Raw genomic sequence first — 22,934 nt, 5'->3', positions numbered from 1 at the left:
CCTCGCTCATCTGCACACGACTGAAACCTTCCTCCTACTCCTTCCTTCCTACTGTTATTCTGCCAGATGACATAAAAAAAATGTGATATTGGATGATTTCTCGCGGCAGACCTGATTATCTCTCTCCCAGCAGACAAGTGTACCCCTATAAACACAAAACTGATCTACATCACTGATGTACACACACACTTCCTTGTTGGTAAAAAAGGTAATATGTGTCAATTGAAACAAATCTTCTGCAGTGATTAACCGGTCATGCTAACAGATCTGCTTGTGGTCTTCATAATTTATACAGTAAAGCTGACAGAAGCAACAATTTAAGAGTACTGGTACCTTAAAGCACTATTTTAGGAAACACAAGCCATGAATATGAGGCCTTCCAGTAGGCCCGATTTATGAAAATATAAACACTGATATGAGAGCTGAGTGCTCATTAATTTAAGCCCATACGTAAAAAAATAGTCCACCGCTGCATATGACACTTTGGAGGACTCAATCGGTGGAAGGCACAGCGGAAAAAGCAGAGGCAGTGTGCACATATTTTTGCTTTCTCTTGATGCTAATCGCTGATCAGATCTTGTCTTCACAGTCTAATTTGGGATTCAAAATATCAGGGCAAAGGTTTGAAAACAAGAGTAGCATCCTTTATTTCTCAGGATGTGAAGGAGTGCTGTATTTTGTGTTTGTTTGTTGATGTTTTGTTTGATAAATTTTAATTACTTACCATGATGTACCACTCCTTTCAACCCTTGGATGATGGGTTCTACAGCTGGATTATCTCTTTGCCCGAGCTGCAAGAGACAGTCAGAGACAAAAAAAATTATAAACACTGACAGCAGTAATACAATTACTAATGATAGGGGCAGCATAACAACATTAACTTATTTGCGCCAATTGAAGGTGGCAGATGTCCAATTAATTTTGACTGGGAGAGTTGGCAGCAAATGAGTTAAATCAAGCCCAATATGAACACAATATATATTTTTGCCAATACAATATTTTTACAAAAAAAAAAAAAAAAAAAAAAAAAAAAAAAAAAAAAAGATTTTCACACAATAGAAAAGGCAAATATAAATTCTAAATTCTAAAAAAAAAAAAAAAAGAGAATTTCAGAACGATAATGCTTTGCACTAGATGCAGTTCACTTGATCACGTAAAAGAGAGATGAATTAACCTAGCTTTCAAGAGATAGACAAACGTGTGTGAGAGATGCAGATATCTATCACTCTTAATATATGAAAATCTAGCTTTATACCTCAACATCCCTCTGTCTAAATAGATCTCTGGGTACGCAGGCTACCACATTCCCAAAACCGTTCTGTTTATTGAAGACTATAAATTTTCCATAGGTCTGTAATCATCTATATGATTATTTGTCTACATGTTGCATGCAATTGGCTGGCAACTTGTCCTGGATGCACCCTGGGAGTCAGCTGGGATAGGCTCCAGCTCACTCGAGACCATAATGAGGACCATCCCTATAGAAACAATGATACAATGCTTGCTCACATGAAAAGGTTTTTATTTTGCACATCCCACATCTAATCATTTATTGTTAATGATGACAATTTAAAAATGTCTCCTCTTGCTGATATTGAAAAATGTCTATGTAAATCATTGGTTCACAACTGTTGTCATCCTGGGACAAAAATTTTCCGACTGTTTCTCAGTCAAAGCCCACTTTTGAAGAAGTTAAGAAGAATAAAAGCATACATATTGAGTACATGTCATGTATTGTTCAACTATTACATTTGTGAAAAATGTTCTCAACTACAGTATCTATATACAGTGGTACCACTACTTACAAACGTCTCTACAAATGTTATTTTCAGGTTACGACACGTTTTAAAGTGAAAACAATGGCTTTTGTTAAAAAAGAAATTTGAGGTTGCGAGAGGCAAAAATACTATACAATACTGTCAAACTGTAAAACCCGGTCCTCAAAGGCCTGCTTGTGGGTGCAGGATTTCATTCCAACCAGACAAATGGCAACAATTTTTCAACAATCTGGTGTTTTACAAGTGCAATCAGTTGATTGCAGTCAGGTGCTGCTTGTTTTAGCAGAAACCTCATTGGTTCAACTATCCGTGCTGGATTGACAGGAACAAAAACCAAGACCCACAGCTGGCCTTTGAGGACCAGGTTGGAGACCACTGCTGTAACAGATGCATATGTACGTCTTGCTTTCTGGTTTTAAATGTCGCACCATAAGATCCTGCTGCCCTATTGGTCATAATATTTTTCCATCCCATGTCCTTCAGTATACTGCTCTCCTTTAGGCCTATTGATGATGTGTCGATTAGGGTATCGCTTTATGATGACGTGCACAAGTGCGACTGTGTTATTTTTGCTATATGCTATATGTAGCTGGCCAATGTCTGAGCCAAATGAGCAAAACCGTTTTTTTAAAGCCCACAGACGGTTCATTACATCAGTAGTACATTAGAGCATAGGTCTCCTCGCGTTTTTGTGTCATGAAGAGTGAGATTGGCACTATCGATCTCATGAAAGAGGACATTGCCTCACTCGAAAGGTAAGATATACAGTATGTATGTAATGTTTTATTTTTATTTTTTTTTTTGCATTTTATTCTCTTATCTACTTAAGTACAGGTATTAATGGTTTGGTTAAGTACAGTCACGTGAAAAAATTAGGACAGCCCATAAAATATTCAGTTCTTTATTAAGAAATGTTCACATATCAATGTCTGATCTTGTTTCTCTTTATCTCTGGAAAATAAAGTGATTTAATTGCAGGTAAACAACAAAAATTAACATTGTTTTACTCATTATATAAAATATATCAACAAAAATGCACATTCTAATTGCGGAGAAAGTTAGGACACCCTACGGCCTAAAAGCTAGTGTTACCCCTTTTGGCTGAAATAACTTTAGTGAGACACTTTTTGTAGCCATCTACCAGTCATTAACTCATTTGCTCCCAAAAACGTATAAATATGTTCTATTTTTAATTGTTTCAATGTCCCAAAGACGTATTTATACGTGTTTTACGTTTTTTTTTTTTTTTTTTTTTTTTTTTTTCAAAAAAGACATCTCTGGCTTCTGATTCAATTGAGGTCCAAAGCACAAACCAGGAAATACATTTTACTGGGTATGTTGGCATTTGTTTTGAATGTTCTCCACTTGTAGACTACTTACCGGACAGTGGAATGGCAAATTTTATATTCTTTTGAGATCTTTTGAAATCCCTTACCAGACTCACAAACGTCTACAATCTTCTTTCTGAAGGCCTTAGACAGCTCTTTTGATCTCACCATGGTGTTTTCTCTCACCTCAACAGTCAGGGGCACGCCAAACTAAATGTGAGGTTTAAATAAGGCAAGTCTCCTTCAAAACACTGGGGAATGATGTTCTAATTATGTGCATCTGATTTGATTCACTTTTGTGTGATTTTAGCCATTTTAAGTTGGATTGAATGTGGGGGTTTCCTAATTTATTCCTCAACAGAAATTGCATTTATTAAAAATTACATTTTACAGAAAGCTAAAAATCTTTTTTTTTTTTTTTTCAGTTTTAATTGTTTAGTTATATTATTTGAATCTCTTAAGATTGTTAAAATTGATAATAAATGTCCATATGATCAAATATGTTAGAAAACACACAGGCTTCCATAGGGTGTCCTATTTTTTTGACACAACTGTACATGAAATGATATAAATGTGTTTGACTGTTGTTTTATTCCGGTTTTACCCCAATTATAAAATCTAATGTGGCGTGTCAGTAGTGCTTGGAACGGATTATGGCATTTACATGTATAACACATCTCTAGTTATGAAATGTTTGGGTTGCGAGCAGGGGTGAAAGTGGGCCAGAACGGTGCTTTGATTCCGAAAATATGACAGCAACTGTCAAAACGCTACGTAAAAAAAAAAAAATAAATAAAATAAAAAAAAACATGCTAAGTTGCCACACATGCATTTCAGCTCCAAGAAGAAAACAATCTACCAACATCAGATTTACATACACAGGTATTAACAACAAGCATAATAAAATGCTTGTGTAGCATCCATCAATATTTATTATTGATTTTATTCCACGGACGGCATGGAGGTTGCTGCTGCAGTTATCTGAGTCTGACGATGATGAGCCTGGACTCATTTATCCATTCATTTGGCTGACATACTGACATGTGATCAACAGAGATGGTTAGCTCTGATTGGTTCAAATGTGCATGTTTTCTGTAACCAAAAAAAAAAAAAAAAAAAAAAAAAGAGCTTGTTGAATTGATGCGACAGAAAAGGGCAATGCAACATAAAATGGATCATATATTTAAGAGCAACGAAAGAGTTGAGGAGGCTTATTTATCATATTTAGTTTTTATTTACTCTGATGGGGAGGTTCAGAACATCTTAGCTGTCAATGTGCACTTTGGACTTATATTTGTTTATTAATGTTAGGCTACTTATTCATTTCCTTATGATTTAAAAAAAAAGTCAATGTTTGCACAATCTTCAAAATAATATAATAATAATATAATATATAATATTATTCAAAATTTATTCCATTTCACTCTGCATAATATAAGTCATATGTACTTATTTTTCAGAATGTATGTTACTTATATCTTTATTATTATCAAAAAAAAAAGAAAAAAAAAGTAAATGTTTACGTTAACTTAAATTCTAATATAAATCCTATGTTCTTGAGTAGTTAAAATTGAGATTTGGCATTTAGTGTGTGAGGAAATGAGGGAAAATAAAAATTAGGAGCTGGAGGTTAGGATTATTGCTGTTTCTCTTAACTTCTATTTTGCAAGTCATTGAAATAATACAATTTTGATTGAAAAATCAGTTTTTGCATGTGTTGTAGAAATAACTGCTAAAACAGTATTCTTTGCATTTCAGTAGTTTATGAAGTTTGACCCCCCCCCCCCACACACACACACACGCACCCACAAATAAATAAATAAATAAATACAATTTCTGGCTCCATGGCGACCTTCACGTCGGGGAGTTCCGGCAAGAAATTCTAGTCACTTTCACCCCTGGTTACGAGACTACTTCCAGAACCAATTATTGTCCTAAGTAGAGGTATTTAATACTTAAACTACGGCACTCATACTTGTATAAAGTGCCTTTCAGAGTTATGAATTAAGAAACTAAACATTGACATTACAACTCCATGCAGGCCCATTGCGAGATTCAGGACATTTCCCAGTGGCCTGGATGTGCCAAAGAGAATAAATAACTTACTTAAAAATAGAGTGACATTGTTTCAGGCTGCTGATGTGCCCGGCCTACCTGTGGTGAGTGGTGTTTTGATTGGAAATTAGGCTTCCATCACAAATCGCCCACGTATGTTGGTAACATTGTGTTAACCACAAGCAGAGCCACAGATGCAGTTCAAGCAGTGAGCGAGATGCACGTATTTCATGCCATTATCGCTCACTATGCCATTCATCTCACGCCCCCCAAAATTTAACTCAACCATTTTCATAATGTAAAAATAAAACTAAGTTTCCTGATCTTCAAACAATTCAATTTACATTTGCCCACAGCCATCAAATTGGTCGAAGGAATGCACTCTGTCAGCGGTCAGTCTGCCTTTATCGACCAGCAAGTTGGCCATGTTTGATAGCTAACTCAGTTTAGGATACTGTTTGCTCTTACAAATTTGCAAGAGTCCTTTGATATTTTCTTATGTCATTCCTAAAATTTCACTTCAACTCAAGAGTAAGAATATTTTTTGGTTAATACCCTTAGCGACAGCTGATCATTTTACAGATTTTATGAAGCTTCTTCGGTCTTTGCTAAGCAATGTGACTTTCATAATTCCACAAGCATGTTGGAACAAGAAACCTCGTGGGGACAAACACTATTTAAATAAGTGAGGCCCTTTTCTTATGGTCACAAAGTCTGACCATAATTGCTCGGATGCATTTTATTCCGCATTATACTTGTCCTACATAGGTTGATGATGAACAAAGTATTGGGAAACAAACACCGAGCTTCCCATGCTTAACATTAATTCAAGTCAGTCTGAAGAGAATAATTACGTGGATGTGAATGCTGAATGTGGATAATACACACACCTTAGAGGCCATTAATAGGCCTTTTGGGAGCTAAAGAAGACTCCTCTCATTGATTAGAAATGGTAAATCTGAGCTGATGTATATGTATGTGTTTGTACATGCACTAAAAACCCTCAGTGAGTAAAATGCTACTCAGCGGATTGTGTATAGGGGTGCTAATTGCAGTAAGCAATAGGGCTGTCACGACCCAACAGAGGCATTTAGGTTCTGCTACATACATAGTCCATCATTGTCTGATAGCAGACCCACATTCAAAACACCTGTGTCCCCGTTTCAGCCCCCCTTCCCACAATCTCCTCCATCAGATCACTGACCCTTGTCTGTGTGCCATTAAGCGGAACGCTAGTGCACATTGATCACCTACCATCAATTGCACAAATACCAACCGCTAATAGAAATTAGTGTGTAACACCGTCGTAGACCCTGAAGCTGTCAGTCCTGGTGAATGCTTTTCCAAGGTACATAAATCTCAGGGGTGTTTTTACAGTAAGTAGAAATTAGGACCACTGTTATATATCAAGAGCCGGTGTTCTCAGACCTTCAGGGAACAATTTATAGCATCTCAGGAAGTCAGCAACAAACTGGTGGAACGACAATTTCCTTTTGGCACACCGTGCAGCATTTTATATTGTATTAGTATTTAGTCTATTAATTGATGCCATACATTGATATTTTTCGCCCGCAGAAATAAGGACAAAGGCAACTGGACTACTAATCCCTAGTTTGCATCAAAGGGTACAGTTGAGTGAAGTTCGCGACAGTGTATTTTCACAGTAAAAAATCTTAGGTTTCCACTGCAGTAGTGATTTATATCCATGGTGCTGTGGCATATGAGGCGAAATGTGTATTTGATTATAATGTTAACTTTTGTTTTGTGATGCATGCTTTCATTTTGGCGCAGGAAGTGGAGTCCAGGTAGTACTTCAGCACACGAGTAAGAGTACATCTACACACGAAGAACGTATTTGTGCACACTGAGAAGAGGGCTTGCGCACACACGAGGAAGGGCGCATTTACTTCTACAAAGAAGTCACGCTGTCCAGTGAGAGAGGGGAAAGATTACAGCTTAGTTTGCTGTCTATCTAGGATTTAGCGACAACTTTTTGGTGAGGAGAGTACAATGACGTAGTAGTATAATACATGTTTTTGGATTGAAGGGAATAGTATAATTTCTCGTATTTACTGCTTGACTGTTTGTATTACTCTATCACACTTAATATAATCAATCACAGAATAGTATCTATTAATAGTATATTAATAGTATCTATTCTCATATTTACTGACTGTATGACTCTAACACACCCAATACAAAATAAATAACATTTACATCATAGCTTAAGAAAAACAAGCAGAATATATTTCATATTATGAACACCTGGATTTGAAAAGATTATTAGCAGAGCAAGACAACTGGCAGATAAGTGTAGAAGAGATACAGGACGCCTTCTCACCATGGAAGCCCAATGCGCGCGTCATGCAGCTGACTGACCAAGACTGACGCTGACATGCAGGTCATAGGCAAGACATCTACAAGCCCATGTCTGCACCACCAAATCCTGCAACCAGCTCTTCTGGACTGGCCAGAACAAATGGCGGACATCTTGTCTTGCCAGAAGGAACATCTGATACGGAGGAACCCACGACCAAGAAAGTGAACACTTAGCACTCACGCGGCGCTGAGGATGGCAAAATCCTTAACTATCGTTGCCCTGACAACAGCAACACCTGAATTCTCCTGTCCAACAGATAATAATCCTAAACAACGCCCAAACACACACTTCTTCCGGATCACAGCCCGCATCACCAGAGCCTTTAAAAGACTGAATATTTAACTAATTGTTGTCATTTTTTCTCGGGAATCTTTTGTTGTCTTGTGATATGGTGACCCTGCACCCAGTTTGCCTCCTCGCCTGGGTCTCTCTGTGCTGTATGATTGCTGCAGACTTGAAATAAATTGTCAACTTTTGTTTCGAAGCCTTTTTTTCAGCTTTTAAAATGAAGTCAGTACAGGGGGTTAAGACTAAGGTGAACCCGCGGAATTTGGCCTTTTGGCCACGTTGTCAGAGTTTCGCCGGCTCGCGTTGTTGGAATTGCGCTAGGGCGGTTCCGGAGGTTTGGCTGTTATTTTGAGATTTAGGGGGGTCTTTAGGGTACTTAATAAGGGTGTCAACAATAATCGATGCGGCGATGCATCCCGATGCGGGGCAGAGACGATTCGATTCGATGCGGGCGACACACTGAATCGATTCAGCGCATTTTAAAATATATAAGTACATTCAAAAATCTTCCCTGCGCAATTCCGGTGATGCAATGGATTTGCTTTCCCCATTTGTATTGTTATTCTCATGTTTACCTGTAGAGAGAGCTACTTTACATTCAAAGCAAGCCCGTAGAGGTTAGATCGGGCCTAAAAAATTCCAGCCCAACCCGACACGGCCCGTTGGTATTGAAGCCCGACCGGCCAGATCAATTAACTATAGATTTGCATGCCCGAGCCGAGTGATGCGGAAAAAAAAACGCAGTAGCAGCAGCAATTTATTTTCATTTCTTCAAGTTTTCTTACTGTTTAAATAGTCTACATATTTTTATAAGAGTTATAAAAGCCTTTACACAACGAAATGACGCTGGGAAAGTTCAATATAAAAAAAAACACGGTTTTACAGACACACAGAGGAGAAGATTCGAAAGGATCACATTTGCCTTTGTGTGCATAAATAAAAGTGTCTTTCCTAACAAATTCTCAGTTGGCAGACAAAAAACGCAAGTTTACTCAATATTTAAATAGTCTACATATTTTTAAGAGATTTATAAAAGCATTTACCCGACAAAATAACGCTGGGAAAGTTTAATATTTTAAAAAAAACACGGTTTTACAGACACACAGAGGAGAAGATTCGAAAGGATCACATTTGCCTTTGTGTGCATAAATAAAAGTGTCTTTCGTAACGAATTCTCAGTTGGCAGGAAAAAAACGCAAGTTTACTCAATATTTAAATAGTCTACATATTTTTATGAGAATTATAAAAGCATTCACACAACGAAATAACGGGAGGAGAAGAAGAAAAAGAGGGCTGCGTCACAGCCCTCTGCGCATTTTTTTTTTTTTTTTTTAAATAATTTATTAGTCCGGCGCGGCGGCCCGGCCCGGCCCGACCCACCGAAACGTGAATGCTTAACATTTCGGGTCGGGTCGGGTTCGGGCACAAGATCTAACCTCTATGCAGGGGGGACGAGGAACCCAAATCCGCTTCCTTACCGGAGTAACGTCACAGACAAGCACAGTTGTAATCGAGAGAGCAGAGAGATAGGACATAACATAACAATGGCTGAAACGGAGAAAGAGGGAGCGAGAAATATTATAGATATAAGATAGGCTAGGCCTACATTTAACTTTTGTTCTACATTGCAATTTAGTTGATGTTTTGTTTGCAACTGAACTGATCCCTGGATTGATATTGCGATAAAGATGCTGCTGCACTACAATATTTTCTTTGTCGTTTTCTTTAATATTTACTTGAATATTTTTATTGATGGGTCATTGTGACTAAAATACAATGACTGTTATTACTGATTTTGCACAGGAGTTCAGATGTTGCACTGTGTGAAAGGCTGCTACTGTGTGTAAAAAAAAAAAAAAAAGAGAGAAAGCCCTGGTCTCATTCAAAGCACTAATTAAATGCTGTGATCGGATTTTTTTTTTTAAAGATATATATGAAAGTATACTATTTTTTTCATTTGACTTCAACCAGGAGTGACACAAGAGCCAATAAAAAGTTGTTTAATGTCTGTCCGCTTGTGTTGGCTCATGATTCACGAAAAATATGCTTTGCTTTAGAATTTTAATGCATCCCAGGCTTTAATGCATCGCAATGCATTGCCGAATCGAACCGAATCGAATCGTGACCCTCTGAATCGAATCAAATCGAATCGAATCGAATCGTGGCCTTCCGAATTGTAATCGAATCGAATCGTGAGGGCGGTGTCGATGCACACCTCTAGTACTTAATGCAGTCTTGTACACAAAGCTTTTTCATCAGCAGCACAGGTGCTTCCAAAAATAAACAAATAAATAAATAGGAGTACATTTTTTTGATAGCTTATAGTGCAGTTTTATTATAAACACAAATAATGTACAAATACACATACTATATTGGTATCTTAAGACAAAAAAATTGTTGTCCCATTTCTTATAGTCAAGTCGCCAAGCATGCTTGGTTGAATTATTCCAGCGATCTACAGCAGGAGTTGAGTCAAACTCCTCTAGATTTGGCCACTCCAGAGTGATCCTCATTAGGTCCTCTGCCAGGCTATTCTTTTGGAGATCTTAATCCCATCTGATATAGGCAGCACAAACAGGTCTACCGCTAATATTCACCAACCTTGGCCAGAGCATATTCAAATTTGTGGATTTACAGTGCTACAAAAATTAGAACTGTAACCTACCATCTACTACAATGACACGTTGCTCAGAGGAATCACATAATATTGTACTGACATGACAGCGAATATAACGCACATGTAGATGGAGCGCTTTTAAGATCAAGTGACTTTATTTAATTTTAAAATGATGGCTATAGTGGCGTTTATATTTTAGTGTGTTGAGAGTGTTTTTAACAGTTGGGAATAGGGCTGTCCCAAACGACTACTTTTCTCCCGATTAGTCAGCCGACTATTTTTACAATTAGTCGACTAATCTAATAATTTATTGTTTTTTTTTCATTAATTTAGCAATTACATTTTTGTTGACGCTTATCAATTCATAAAAACATTTTGTAACACTAAAATTATTTATTAAAGTACAAATAAAAACGTAAATAACACAATAATAAATCACAAATAAACAATGAGTTCAAATGCTGATAGAATTAACTAGTGCAAAAGAATGGAATATAAACAGATTCAGAACACTGACTTCGCCTTTCCAACATGATGCAAAACAATTCTTTAAAAAACACCTACCCGGAGCAAGCAGAAGATCATGGATGGACGGATGGATAATATTCATTGCCAATCAGATTTTTCATTAAGGGTGTCATTTTAAAGGTATTCTTAGTGTAGAATCTGCCTTGCTGCTCGGTCAGAATGCATTTAGCCTAATGCTTGGATTATGAAGATGTGTGGAAATTTTAAGGTCTGCTCATTTGATACGAACGCAGACAAAGAGCTTTTTACGTTCAAAATTCTTGTCAATAAATGCTTAAATCCCTGAATTATTTATAGATATGGATGTAAAAAAGTCTTAATTCTTGGTCAAAAGCAAAAAAATGGGCATTTAGCATTTATTTTACGTAAACATGTCAAATGTGCTACTAGTCTTTAAGCCACTGTGGCGCTGCCTTATCAACACAAAGAGCTTTTTACGTAGAAAATTCTTGTGAATAAATGTGTATATCCCTGAATTCTTTATAGATATGCATTTAGCCTAATGCTTGGATCATGAAGATGTGCGGTAATTTTAATGTCCGCTCATTTGACACGAACGCAGACAAAGAGCTTTTTACGTTCAAAATTCTTGTGAATAAATGCTTAAATTCCTGAATTCTTTATAGATATGGACGTAAAACAGTCTTGATTCTGGTTAAAAGCAAAAAAAAACCAACAACAAAAAAACGGGCAGTTAGCATTTATTTTACGTAAATATGTCGAATGTGCTGCTAGTCTTTAAGCCACTGTGGCGCTGCCTTATCACCACAAAGAGCTTTTTACGTTTCCGATTTTTTTTCGCAACGTTTCAAAATGCATGCATGGTACGAAAATTATAATAATGACTTTGAATCCTCGAACAAATCACTCCTGAGACAATCCTTCCTGTTTGTATGCGTTACAGCTTTCGTACTTTTTCAACCTAGATCCGGCGTTAGATCGCCGTGTGCCTGTGTTTGAGAAGAACTCCTCTTGATGCTTGGTGTGAGCAGGCCCCCTACTTGAAGGTGTGTCACAGTGTCTGAGGGGTTTTCCTGTCAATTTCTTTATGAAGACTATGCTAGGGGTTATGTCGGGTTATGTCACCAGTGTGTGAACTCCTTAGTAAGCTGGGGACTACCTGTAATGTACTAATTACTAATATATACACAATTTGTTATCCCTAGCAATGTATAGTAACACACCAGAACAAGTGAATACTGCTTCACTAGATCAAAGAAGGCATGTTAAACCTGTTTGTCCATCTGGTGCCATTAATACAAAACATAACAAAATATGTCATAGTAACAATATCAGCTTTGTGTTCGATTAAACAGGCCAAGATTTTTACACTGTGGGTGATGCCTTGTGAGCAAATTAAGACAAGACCATCCTTGTCATTGTTTTAGTATTAATGCATTTTGTGATATTTTTCTTTCATTTTTCTTAATAAATGTAGAATTGGCACCAAGGCTAATTAAAGGTTGAGAAGTACTGCACCCCAAAACATGACATGTGATGGTGATAACTGTGCCAATCAATTAAAGTGTTACAATAAACCACCAAAGAATTTACCAGAGCGAAATGTGATTTTGTGAACAAACACATGAGGTCATTAAGTATTTTTGCATGGCTCCCTATCATTTAAAGGACCCAATGAAAGCAATTTACGAAAGCATTTTTAAAAAATCTGTGTCAACACAGCCTATGTATCACATATTGGCACTACAGAAAAGAAAGCTGCTTTCAAATTAGCCTTTGAATTGGGGGATTCTTTTTCACAGCATTGACATCCAACCGCTCTCAAACACAGCTTCCAAATGATGCAGTCCCAAAATTGGAGCAAAGCTTTTTCTTTCACCTCGTCGCGTTTTTTTTTTTTTTTTTTTTTTTTTTTGGGGTGACGAAGACAAGCTTTTTTGTGTTGTATGTGCTGTGCTCTTTTGTGATACTCTACCTCAAAGAAGACCGACATGGCGGCAATGATGCGTCTCTCCTTGATGGCCGCGCTGAGGCTGTCAAAGTCATCCGAATTGTAAAGGTAGATCTGCATCTGGGATAGGAGACAGAACATACATCGCTTAAGGAGTGGACAAGGAGAACTAACTGTCCTCTCATAAATCCCCGCTACACACTGCTGGGAAGCTGATGAAAGGCTTTTTTTTTTTTGAGGGGTATAAAAGAGGGTGTATTTATCACTCCCATAAATCTCCTATAATGTGTGCCATTCCTTTTTGTGTTCTGCCACTACTAGAAGATGCTTTAGAAATACCGCGTCCCGTTCCTCAGGGCTACAGTGCTTACAGAGACAGGGAAGAGTGTAGGAATTTGCTCTTTTCCTGCAGTGAGATCTAAGAGAATAAAACGCTTCTCATCAGTGCTCCCAATTACCTTAAATCACCCGCAACACTGTTTCTGGTTCCACAACAAAGCTTAAAATGTGTGGCTGAAATGTGAAAACCATCAGAGGAAGAGTACAGAACACCTGTCATGCCTCCATTTGCTATCAAAAAGAATTTGATTGCTTTCATTTCCAAGTAGACACAATGACACGTGGTGATGATCAAAATCAGCAAATGATTCTAAAGGTAGTAATTGGACCGATCCATCATCACGGTGTAGAGCCTCTTTAATTTCAAAAAGCCTTTCATGTCACTGAACTAAGTTAATTGCCAATAAGAAAAAGGTCCTAAATGTTGATTTAATTTCAGACCATGGCTTTCAAAAGAAAATGTTGAGAGTGCTCCTGCTGCAAATGACAGCTTTAAAAGGGTGCAGAAAAGTCGAGTAGACATACAGTGAGTATATAAACATTTGTGTGGTTTTGTGTAAACCAGCCTGAGGATGAGAGAATAACCAAATTCAGATGATTTGTATCAGTTACTTTAACTACAGCTTTAAGTGCAACTAATTGTTGTCTGGGAACACTGCAAGAATGAGCGGTAGCCATTCTTTAGCTGTCACATGTTATTAACTACATCACACTGTTAAATAGGGCCCCATGGGCTCTTATTTAGTCACAGACATACTGTGACCTATTGTGACCTGCACTCGTTAACAGCACACTTAGTTAATAACAAAACAGGTCATTCAATTAAAAAACCTAAAAGTGAATGGAAATCTAAGAGCACTGCACTTGAGTTGCATGACTGCGTGTTTTATTTGACTGCGCGTCGTCGAGATCTGATGCTAATCTCCTTTTCAATTTAACTTGTTGAATTTAAGATGTAGTGGCAGGTGGTCTAACTAAACTCACACATGTTCTGCATGTTTGATTTCAGCGTTGCATTCAACTAGGGCAGCAGCTATAAAATATAGTGGTACCTCGACTTACGATCACTTTTTACCAAAAGCGGTAGGGCTGTTTTCCCACAAGACGGACGCACGGTGAATTTTCTTGGGAGAGGTTAGGCATGTCATTGAAATGAAGTTCGAAAATGATAGGTAAATATGAGCATGGTATCCGTTTCCGTAAACTGGCTCGACAATACGGCCGTAAAATGGCTACGAGCTCGGCGGTCCTCCTCCGTTCGCTAGTCTTTATAAGTTAAGGTGTCAATTATTATTATTATTATTATTATTATTGTAACATCGCCAAAGAAATCGCCAGCTTCGTCAGGTTTTTAATCATTTAATTTCAGAACTTGCCTTCACAAAATGCCTACTGTCCCCCGCAGCTGACGCCCAACAACAGAACACAGAAAAATGAAAGTGAAAACTTTAATACACTCTCTCTCACTCTGTCGTCAGCCATGTGGTGCGTTAAGGTACATGACCCAAAATACATCCACCACATTAGAACCCGATTCGTTACATTATAACAGGTATTATTATTATTACTATTATTATATTATTATTCTGATTTGTATTCATAATGTATTTGTTTTGCTCTTTGTAATTGCTATTTGCAATAGTAACAGCAGTATTTATTAAGGATTTAGTGTAGGATTTTGGGCTATGGAACAAATTTATGGAATTATAATGTATTCTTATGGGAAAATCCTGCTCGACATACGACCATTTCGACTAACAAACAAGGTTCTGGAACAAATTAACTTCGTATGTAGAGGTACCACTGTATTTTAGTAATCAAGTATTCTACTCAAAATTCATCGATTAATAAAGAGTTAAAGGTAAAGAGCAGTTATAAATATAATTATAAATATACATGGGACAGATTTTTCATTTAGATGTACATTGATTTGACAAGAAAAGAAAAATACTGCTTTCACTCAAACAATTTAAAATCTGTTTTTGAAAAAAAAATCATATTTCTAAATTCTTACCTACAATTTTCATTACACTTGACAACGCACATCATTTAAAGGTTGGGATTTTTTCCCATGTGTTTCAATTGAATTTCCATTTGTGTCAAGCTATTTTAAGTTTAGTTAAACTCAAAACTTAAGTCTAAATTGTAAGTCCTAATAGGATTTTGAGTTTTTGCAGTGTTCAAAATAAATGTATGATACCTGCTGGATTGGAGCACATTAGGCATTAGTGATACTTGGTGTTTTATCCATCAATGACTACCGAGCTACAATTGACAGTTAGCTTCATTATGTTTTTATTTCACACCCTCATCACTCTACAGCGCTGTGTTTTTATAGATTAAATAAAGCCTGTATAAAAGACACGTTAGCCACACATCGACAGTAGTCATAAATAGTAGAAACCTAGCCCTCCGCAGGGCTACCGTTACGTTATCAAGGTAAGGTAAAGTTAATGTTATTTATTAGTGCTACCCTAACTTAATTTTACCTTGACCCAAATATCGCTCATCTGCTCTCGGAGAACATGTGGTTCCTTTGGTGGAGTGGGGGCTAAGCGGGCAGGTCACACGGTGGTGCCCAGCCCGGGTTTCGGGGGTGTTCCTCGGTTGCGGGGTCCAGCCGGGGGTGTGGAAGCATTAGCGGGGTGGTAGGGGTTGTATTATGCAAGCGCTGTCTTACAGTGAATACACGAAACAGTGCTCGGCTTGGTCTCCAGCTCCAAATGCTCCCACACTTTTGACATTTACAGCTTTTTCTTGGTGCTCTTCGCTTTCGTCAGTTTCTTCGTCATTAACTTTTATTCATGTGTGGTTAAAATCAAATACATCCGGCACCTCTCCCTTTTTCCTGTACGCACTTGACATTAGAGTGTTGTGCCGCATTAAAAGTAGTCTGGGCAAAACGTCATGCTTAGAGCTAGCAAATTAAACGATTCCTCGAGGCGGAGAAAATGCCTCAATCAATTTCTAAATCGAGTTATTCGAATTATTCGAGTAATCATTTCAGCTCTACATTCAACACACCTGGACAGTGCCAAGTAAGTATTTTTACAAGCGTTTATAGTAAACCTGAACGATATTGGAAAAAACTATTGTTGCAATTTTTTTGAGGTTTGCAATATATTGCGATATTATATTGCGATATTATATATATTTTTTAAAATCTTTTTTAAAGAAATTTTCACTAGATGATTTGAATAGCTGTTTGGAAATACTTTACTTGACACACCGTGACCACAGTGTATTCATATAATACCGTTTCATTTGTGAATGATGAAGATTGCTTTATGAAGGGATCCAGGAAGCCATGTCTGCACAAAATAGATCATTTATTGAACACAATATTTTAAACTTCAACAGCAGCAAATACATTAAATGATAAATAAAAGAGCAGGTGCATTAGTCCCCTAAGTTTTTGACAAAATATAACAATAAATAAAAACTTCTGTAAAATAACAACAAAGTTGCAAACATATTTGAACAAAAATATTAAATATGACAAATAAAAGAGTTGTTCACAAACTATAACAATAAATAAAAACCTCAGTAAAACAACAAAGTTGTCAACATATTTGAACTTAAATATTAAATCTGACTAATAAAAGTGCAAGTGCATTAGTCCCCTGAGCTGTTTACACAAAATATTACGATATAAAACTGCAAAACGGCAACAAAGTTGTAAAAATATTTAAACAAAAATATTAAGTGTCAAAACTTTATGTGCAGCAGTACTATATATAGTTATTTGAAAAATACGATTTACAATAAATTTAAATATAAAAGAAACAGAAACTCAATTGAACTTGTAAATAATTGACCTGAATAACTGCAAATAACTGATGAATAACAGAACCAAATTTCCTGCCTTCCTGATAGCGGTCACATGAATAAAAAGAAGAAAAGACATTCCTCCAGCTGTGTTATGTATTTGTCTGCATATCGTCCACCTTCCTTGCTCAGCAATTCTCAACTGGGTCTCATAGGTTTTTGGCCAAGACTACTAGTTTATCCACTATTGCAGGCTTGAGACAAGAACGTTGGCACGTAACAATGTTCCCACCTGTACTTTTTTAAAAAGCCTCTGATGGGAAGGTCTTAGCAGGAATGCATAGATACCTGCGTTTTAAATGGTCCCACATGTTCGACAGATTACTTCTTGTTGATGCAACCATGGCGAGGCACTGTCGACAGGGCTGTTTTTTGTCTCTTATAGTCTTTTTCTTGCCAAAATACTTCCAAAACTCCTTTTGGAGACGGTCTTGCCTCGTTTCCTTGCTTCAACGTGTTGCTTTCTTGCTTTCACTTTGAGAACGGCACCTCCTCCCTCCGCTCTGCTGTTCGGCCCCTCCTCCCTCCACTCCGCTGCCGCGGGGGAAGGGGGAGGAGCCGATGACTTGCTGGAGGGAAAGAGAAGCTGTGCGCTCTCCTTCCCCAAAACAAACGTTTGTGGATTAAAAAAAATGAAATGAAAAAACTATCGCACGTCCTTGCGATGGGACTATTGCGCATGCGCACATCGCGATGGCGATGTTTAAACGATATATCGTTCAGGCCTAGTTTATAGCAAATTACAACTCGCAAAGAACCATGGAGAACAGGTGTAAATTGTACATAAAGACATACAAAAAAATATTTGAGCTCAATTATTTACCTCTAGTTCTCTGCTTCACTCTGTGGTACAGTTTTTGTTGTCCATTTAGATGACCTAATATTGGGTCTAAATTTGGCCACTCCCTTCCCTCTAGCCCCCAAGGTTCTCTACACACAAAGTATGTGCAAAGGCGCATTTCACATTCCAATTTAAGTAGAAATAGATGAAAAGCTGCTCATGCTTAGCATCATTTCCCATGATAGCGAAGTATTGAGGCACAAGAAGAAGACAATAAGAAATAAGTGCGTGGGAGGCAAGGTCTCAGATTCTTTGTAACACTTGCTACCAGAGCGATTTGTTGGTAAATGTTTTTGTCTTAAACACAGTATGATTCTCTCACTTCAAACCCACGCAACGATCCCACTTTGCTTCAAACTGGCCAGTGCAGTGCCTCCAATTTTCAGCAAGAATTGACTGTCAAATAAACTGGTATATGTTCATACAGTGGCAACATTAAAAGACTTTGCCAGCTTAATTGAAAAAGCACACAGAGAAGATGAGAATGTAAATACTGCTGCACTGAACGGTAAGGATAGGTACTACAAACCGGATTCCCAAAAGTTGGGACGCTAATACACTATACGCACTGTGGGGGTGGGGGTGGGGGGGGGGGGGGTGTTCAAAAAACAAAACACAAAACAAAAACCACAAAACAAAAAAAAGAAAGAAAAAAAACCCCTGAATGCAATAATGTGCAAATGCCAAATTTCAATATTTTATTCAGACTAAAACTGAGATGACAGGTCAAAGGTTTAAACTAATAAAATATAAATTTGAGGGAAAATATGTTTATTTTAACTTCCATGGTGTCAACAAATCTCAAAAAAGTTGCGACAAGGACAAGGGGAAAGATCTGGACTGCCGGCTGGTCATTTCAGTACCTGGATCCTTTATCTACGCAGACTTAATGTTGCGTGTTGTCTACATTGTTATGTTGAAAAATTCAATGCAAAATCTGAACGAGACGGCGTTTGGATGGGGGCATATGCTGATCTACAATCTGAATATACCTGTCTGCATTGAGAACGCCTTTCAAGTTGTGCAAGCTGCCCATGCCACACGCACTCATGCAACCCTATATGATCACAGATGCAGGCTTCTGAACTGAGCGCTGATAACAACAGTAAAAGGTCTGGTCTAGTAAAACAACTAGTAAAAATTTCCTCAGTATTAAGCATAGGATTTATGCATCATTTTTAAAGGATATTTAAAAGGCATTCTGATGCATAAACAAGTACTGGAATTAAATTATTAATATATAAACATTTTTTTAACCAAACATAAAAAACAATCTCTAATGACAGGATCAAACGATTACTTGAATAATTCAAGTAACTCAATTTTAATTAATTGATCTAGGCATTTTCTCCGCCTCGAGGAATCGTTTAATTTTGCCAGCTTTAAGCATGATGTTTTGCCCGGAATACTTTTAATATGGCACAACGCGCCAACGTCACGTGCGTAAAGAAAGAAGGGAGAGGCGGTGGATGTATTTGATTTCAACCACGTATGAATAGAGAGATAATAACGAAGAAGCCGACGAAAGCGATGAGAAAGGCACCAAGAAAAAGTAGAAAATGTCAAAAGTGTGGGAGATAGAGATGTCCCGATCCTATGGTTGGATCGGATCGAACGCCGATATGGGCAAAAAAATGCGCATCGGTATCGAATCGGCTGACACGGAAAAATTCTGATCCAGACTTCCGATCCAGTTTTTTTTTTTTTTTAAAGTCCGGTCCGGGTTTTTCAGCGCACCAATTTCCATAATCCATTCCATTTATTGCTTCGGTTTCCCTAAAATCCGGTCCGCATTTTACGGCAAGTTACCGAGAGACTCTATCGGTAATAATGTCAGCTGTGTGGGATCATTTCACCTTAAAGGACGACAAAGACGGAAGAGGCAGAGTGCAACATATGCCACAATAAAGTCAAGCGTGGTGGTAAAGCTTTAAGAAGTTTTAATACAACCAACCTAATCAAGCATTTAGCGAAATACCACCACAAACAATATAAGGAGTATCATGTTGAGGAAAACGAAGACAAAAAGAAAGGTCCTACGCAACTGGCACAAACTTTTGTCACACACAAACACAGTCCCAAAGCCCGGGGAATAACAAGAGTCATTGCCGAAGAATTCATTCTGGATGACGAGCCATTATCTCTCGTGAGTAAAGACGCACCATCCAACACTTAGAACCACGGTACAACATGCCCAGCCGTCATTACATCCTTGAGCGATTCGGCCGTGGAAGATTAGAGAACGATTCACAAACATCCAAATTCTGATGATTGAAATATGTCGAGTAAAGCGGAACTAATACACAGCGCGGTCTTCGGGACACAATGAGAAACAGACCACATTGAGTCCCGAGGGTAAACATCATGCTTGTCATAGACCCAGGTAATGCCAATGCTCAACTCACGGCTTTAGCTCAACTCATGCCGCTGGATAAAAAACACAAGAATACCTGACTGCTGCTGACAGCCGCTACAAACTACGTCAACATCGTTTTACTGTAGATAATAGATATCATATGTATATAGAGCGAGATGCAAAACGACAGACTCGACGGTGTTCGCAACATTGAAGTATGGAAAACTAGATGCGTTAGTAAACGGCCGCCATCTTAAAGCAGGAGACTTCCCTAGTAGGCTGCTGTAAACCTTCCAAGCGAACCTAGTTCACTTTTTATCTAAAATACTCCTAAATCGGTAAAATCTTGACGTGAATCCCTCTTCAAAACAGTTTTAAAACTTTCACATGTCGAAAGTAGACAGAAGGGAAATTATGGAATAACGGGAGCAATTTTAACAACTTTAACAGTTGATTTGCAAAATTAAATGAATTGAATGTAGTTTAAAGCTGCTGATACAGAATGGGGACTTGAGTATTTTATTTACTGTTTTAAAATGTTAACTTGATACTGAAATAGTCGTTTATTTAAACCTGAGAGGCTTTTTATACAATTATTGTAACTAATGCACGAAACATTAAAAGCATCTAATAGCTTGGTGTGTTTGTGGGATTTTCCACTGAGGTTGTTTGTGTGTTTTGCTTTTTTAAGACTGTTTACAACATTATTTGCACGTTTTACTGACTGACTATGCCATTTCTGTTGGTTATTTATAATGTTTTGTGTTTGTCACTGAATAAACAGTTCAGTTTCTTGTTACCAACCGTTGTGTGTTATTCAAACTCACCTAAATCAACTGGCTAGTTGTTATCAAGAGTACTAAAACCCTTTTCAACATGAGTCTGACAACTAAGTAAGGAGGCTAAATAACTTTAAACTTTAATACATGCTCAGATAGGCCGGTATCGGTATCGGCCAGTATCGGTATCGGATCGGAAGTGCAAAACAATATCGGTATCGGAAGTGCAAAAACCTGGATCGGGACATCCATAGTGGGAGCATTTTAAGCTGGAGACCAAGGCGAACACTGTTTCATATATTCACTGTAAGACAGCGCTTGCATAACACTACCCGGTCCCAGCTACCTGCAGCCCCGCTGACCCTTCTGCACACCTGGCTGGAACCCACGATCGATGACCTCCCTCGAAACCCGGGCCGGGCGGCACTGCACGACCCACCCGCCTAGCTCCCACTCTACCGAAGGCACCACATTTACTCTGAGAGCATGGGAACAATACTCGGGACAAGATAAAATTAAGTAAACGTAGCACTAATAACTAAGAATGACATTACTGTACTTTGCAAACGTGACTTTAGCCCTGCAGAGGGCTAAGATTCTATTGATGATGACTTCTGTCAATGTGTGGCTAACATGTCTTTCATACAGGCTTTATTTAATCAGTAAAAACATAGCGCTGTAGAGTGACGAGGGTGTAAAATAAAAATATAATATAGGTAACTGTCAATTTTAGCTCGGTAGTCATTGATGGATAAAACACCAAGTAGCATTGGTGCCTATTGTGCTGTGAGGCTGTGGTTTAGCTAGACTAAACCTAGACATGGAACACATACTGTATATGTTCCATGTCTAGGTTTAGCCATTGGTCCGTGCTAGTATTCATATATTTTTTTATTTTTTTACTTTTGAATCGGGACAATGCTAACAAGGTACTAGGGGACAGGCCAATCACTTTGAGAATAATGAATAAAGCTGCAACAACTAATCAATTAATAAACTAGTTGCCAATGAATTTCATAATCAATTTTTGCTGGCAGGTATGGGTCTTTGTGTGTAATGTGAGGCTGCGCTACACTCAGGTTTGGTTGCTGAATCAATAACTTTACGAATGGTCGAATTGTTCTCCCCACTATACTATCACACACTGGAGAAAAAAGTACAACTACTACAAACTACAACTATGAAAAACAAAAAAAGGTCACTATTCATCATCATGGTGAAGCTAAAATAATTACTGTTTTATGCATGCCAATCAAATGCCATACCAAAAATATATTGTGACTCTTCCTTAACACTGGTCCATGTCAATAGGTTTCTTGCACGTTCCCTATTTCTCGATGTACCGACTCCGCCTATCTGCCTTTTGCATTTTTTGCATGACTAAGCCGCACATTAGGGTGGGTACAGGCAGGACTAAGTGCAACAAGACACATATTGCTATATGAAATTGTTGGTGCTAGGATTAGCAATCACATAGCTGAGTACTCCCCTGTGACACATTAAAAGTGTTTCATCTGATAAAAACACTCAAATTTGCCGTTGTATATGCAGCTGACCAGGACAAGAGAAAAAAATGCTATAAATTGACTTTAATTAATTACCTCATACTAAAAAAAGGTACACTGTCATCACGGAAAAATAGGAAGCGTTACTTTAGACATTGCATACTTTTCAAAACTAAATAATCCATCATGAGTGTACTCCATAAAAATATGCCAAAATAAGAACATTCAATTATTATAATGAATGTTCTAATTATACGAGTTAAAAAAAAGAGCAACTCCACTCAGCACATTACCTCTTGTGTTGATGGAGCTGAACGGCTGTTCAAGTTCTATTAAAAACCGGATAATACAAATACAAATTGTGCAATTAATCAGTCTTTTACTTCTGTGTTCATTGGTA

At 37.8% G+C, this 22,934-nt stretch overlaps 1 protein-coding gene across 1 annotated transcript in view; it reads right to left on the bottom strand.

Annotated features, from left to right (window-relative positions):
* Positions 1–22,934, bottom strand: part of ca16b (carbonic anhydrase XVI b) — a 312,279-nt gene that overhangs the window by 89,886 nt on the left and 199,459 nt on the right. Inside the window, exons 5-6 of the mRNA XM_057845617.1 lie at positions 12,911–13,006; positions 725–791 (exon numbers count right to left, since the gene is read on the bottom strand). Coding sequence (XP_057701600.1) covers positions 725–791; positions 12,911–13,006 — 163 coding nt within the window. The remainder of the gene's footprint in view (positions 1–724; positions 792–12,910; positions 13,007–22,934) is intronic.

The sequence above is a fragment of the Corythoichthys intestinalis genome, chromosome 9 (assembly GCF_030265065.1).
Source record: "Corythoichthys intestinalis isolate RoL2023-P3 chromosome 9, ASM3026506v1, whole genome shotgun sequence".
Lineage (NCBI taxonomy): Eukaryota > Metazoa > Chordata > Actinopteri > Syngnathiformes > Syngnathidae > Corythoichthys > Corythoichthys intestinalis.
This window is presented reverse-complemented; position numbering and strand designations above follow the sequence as displayed.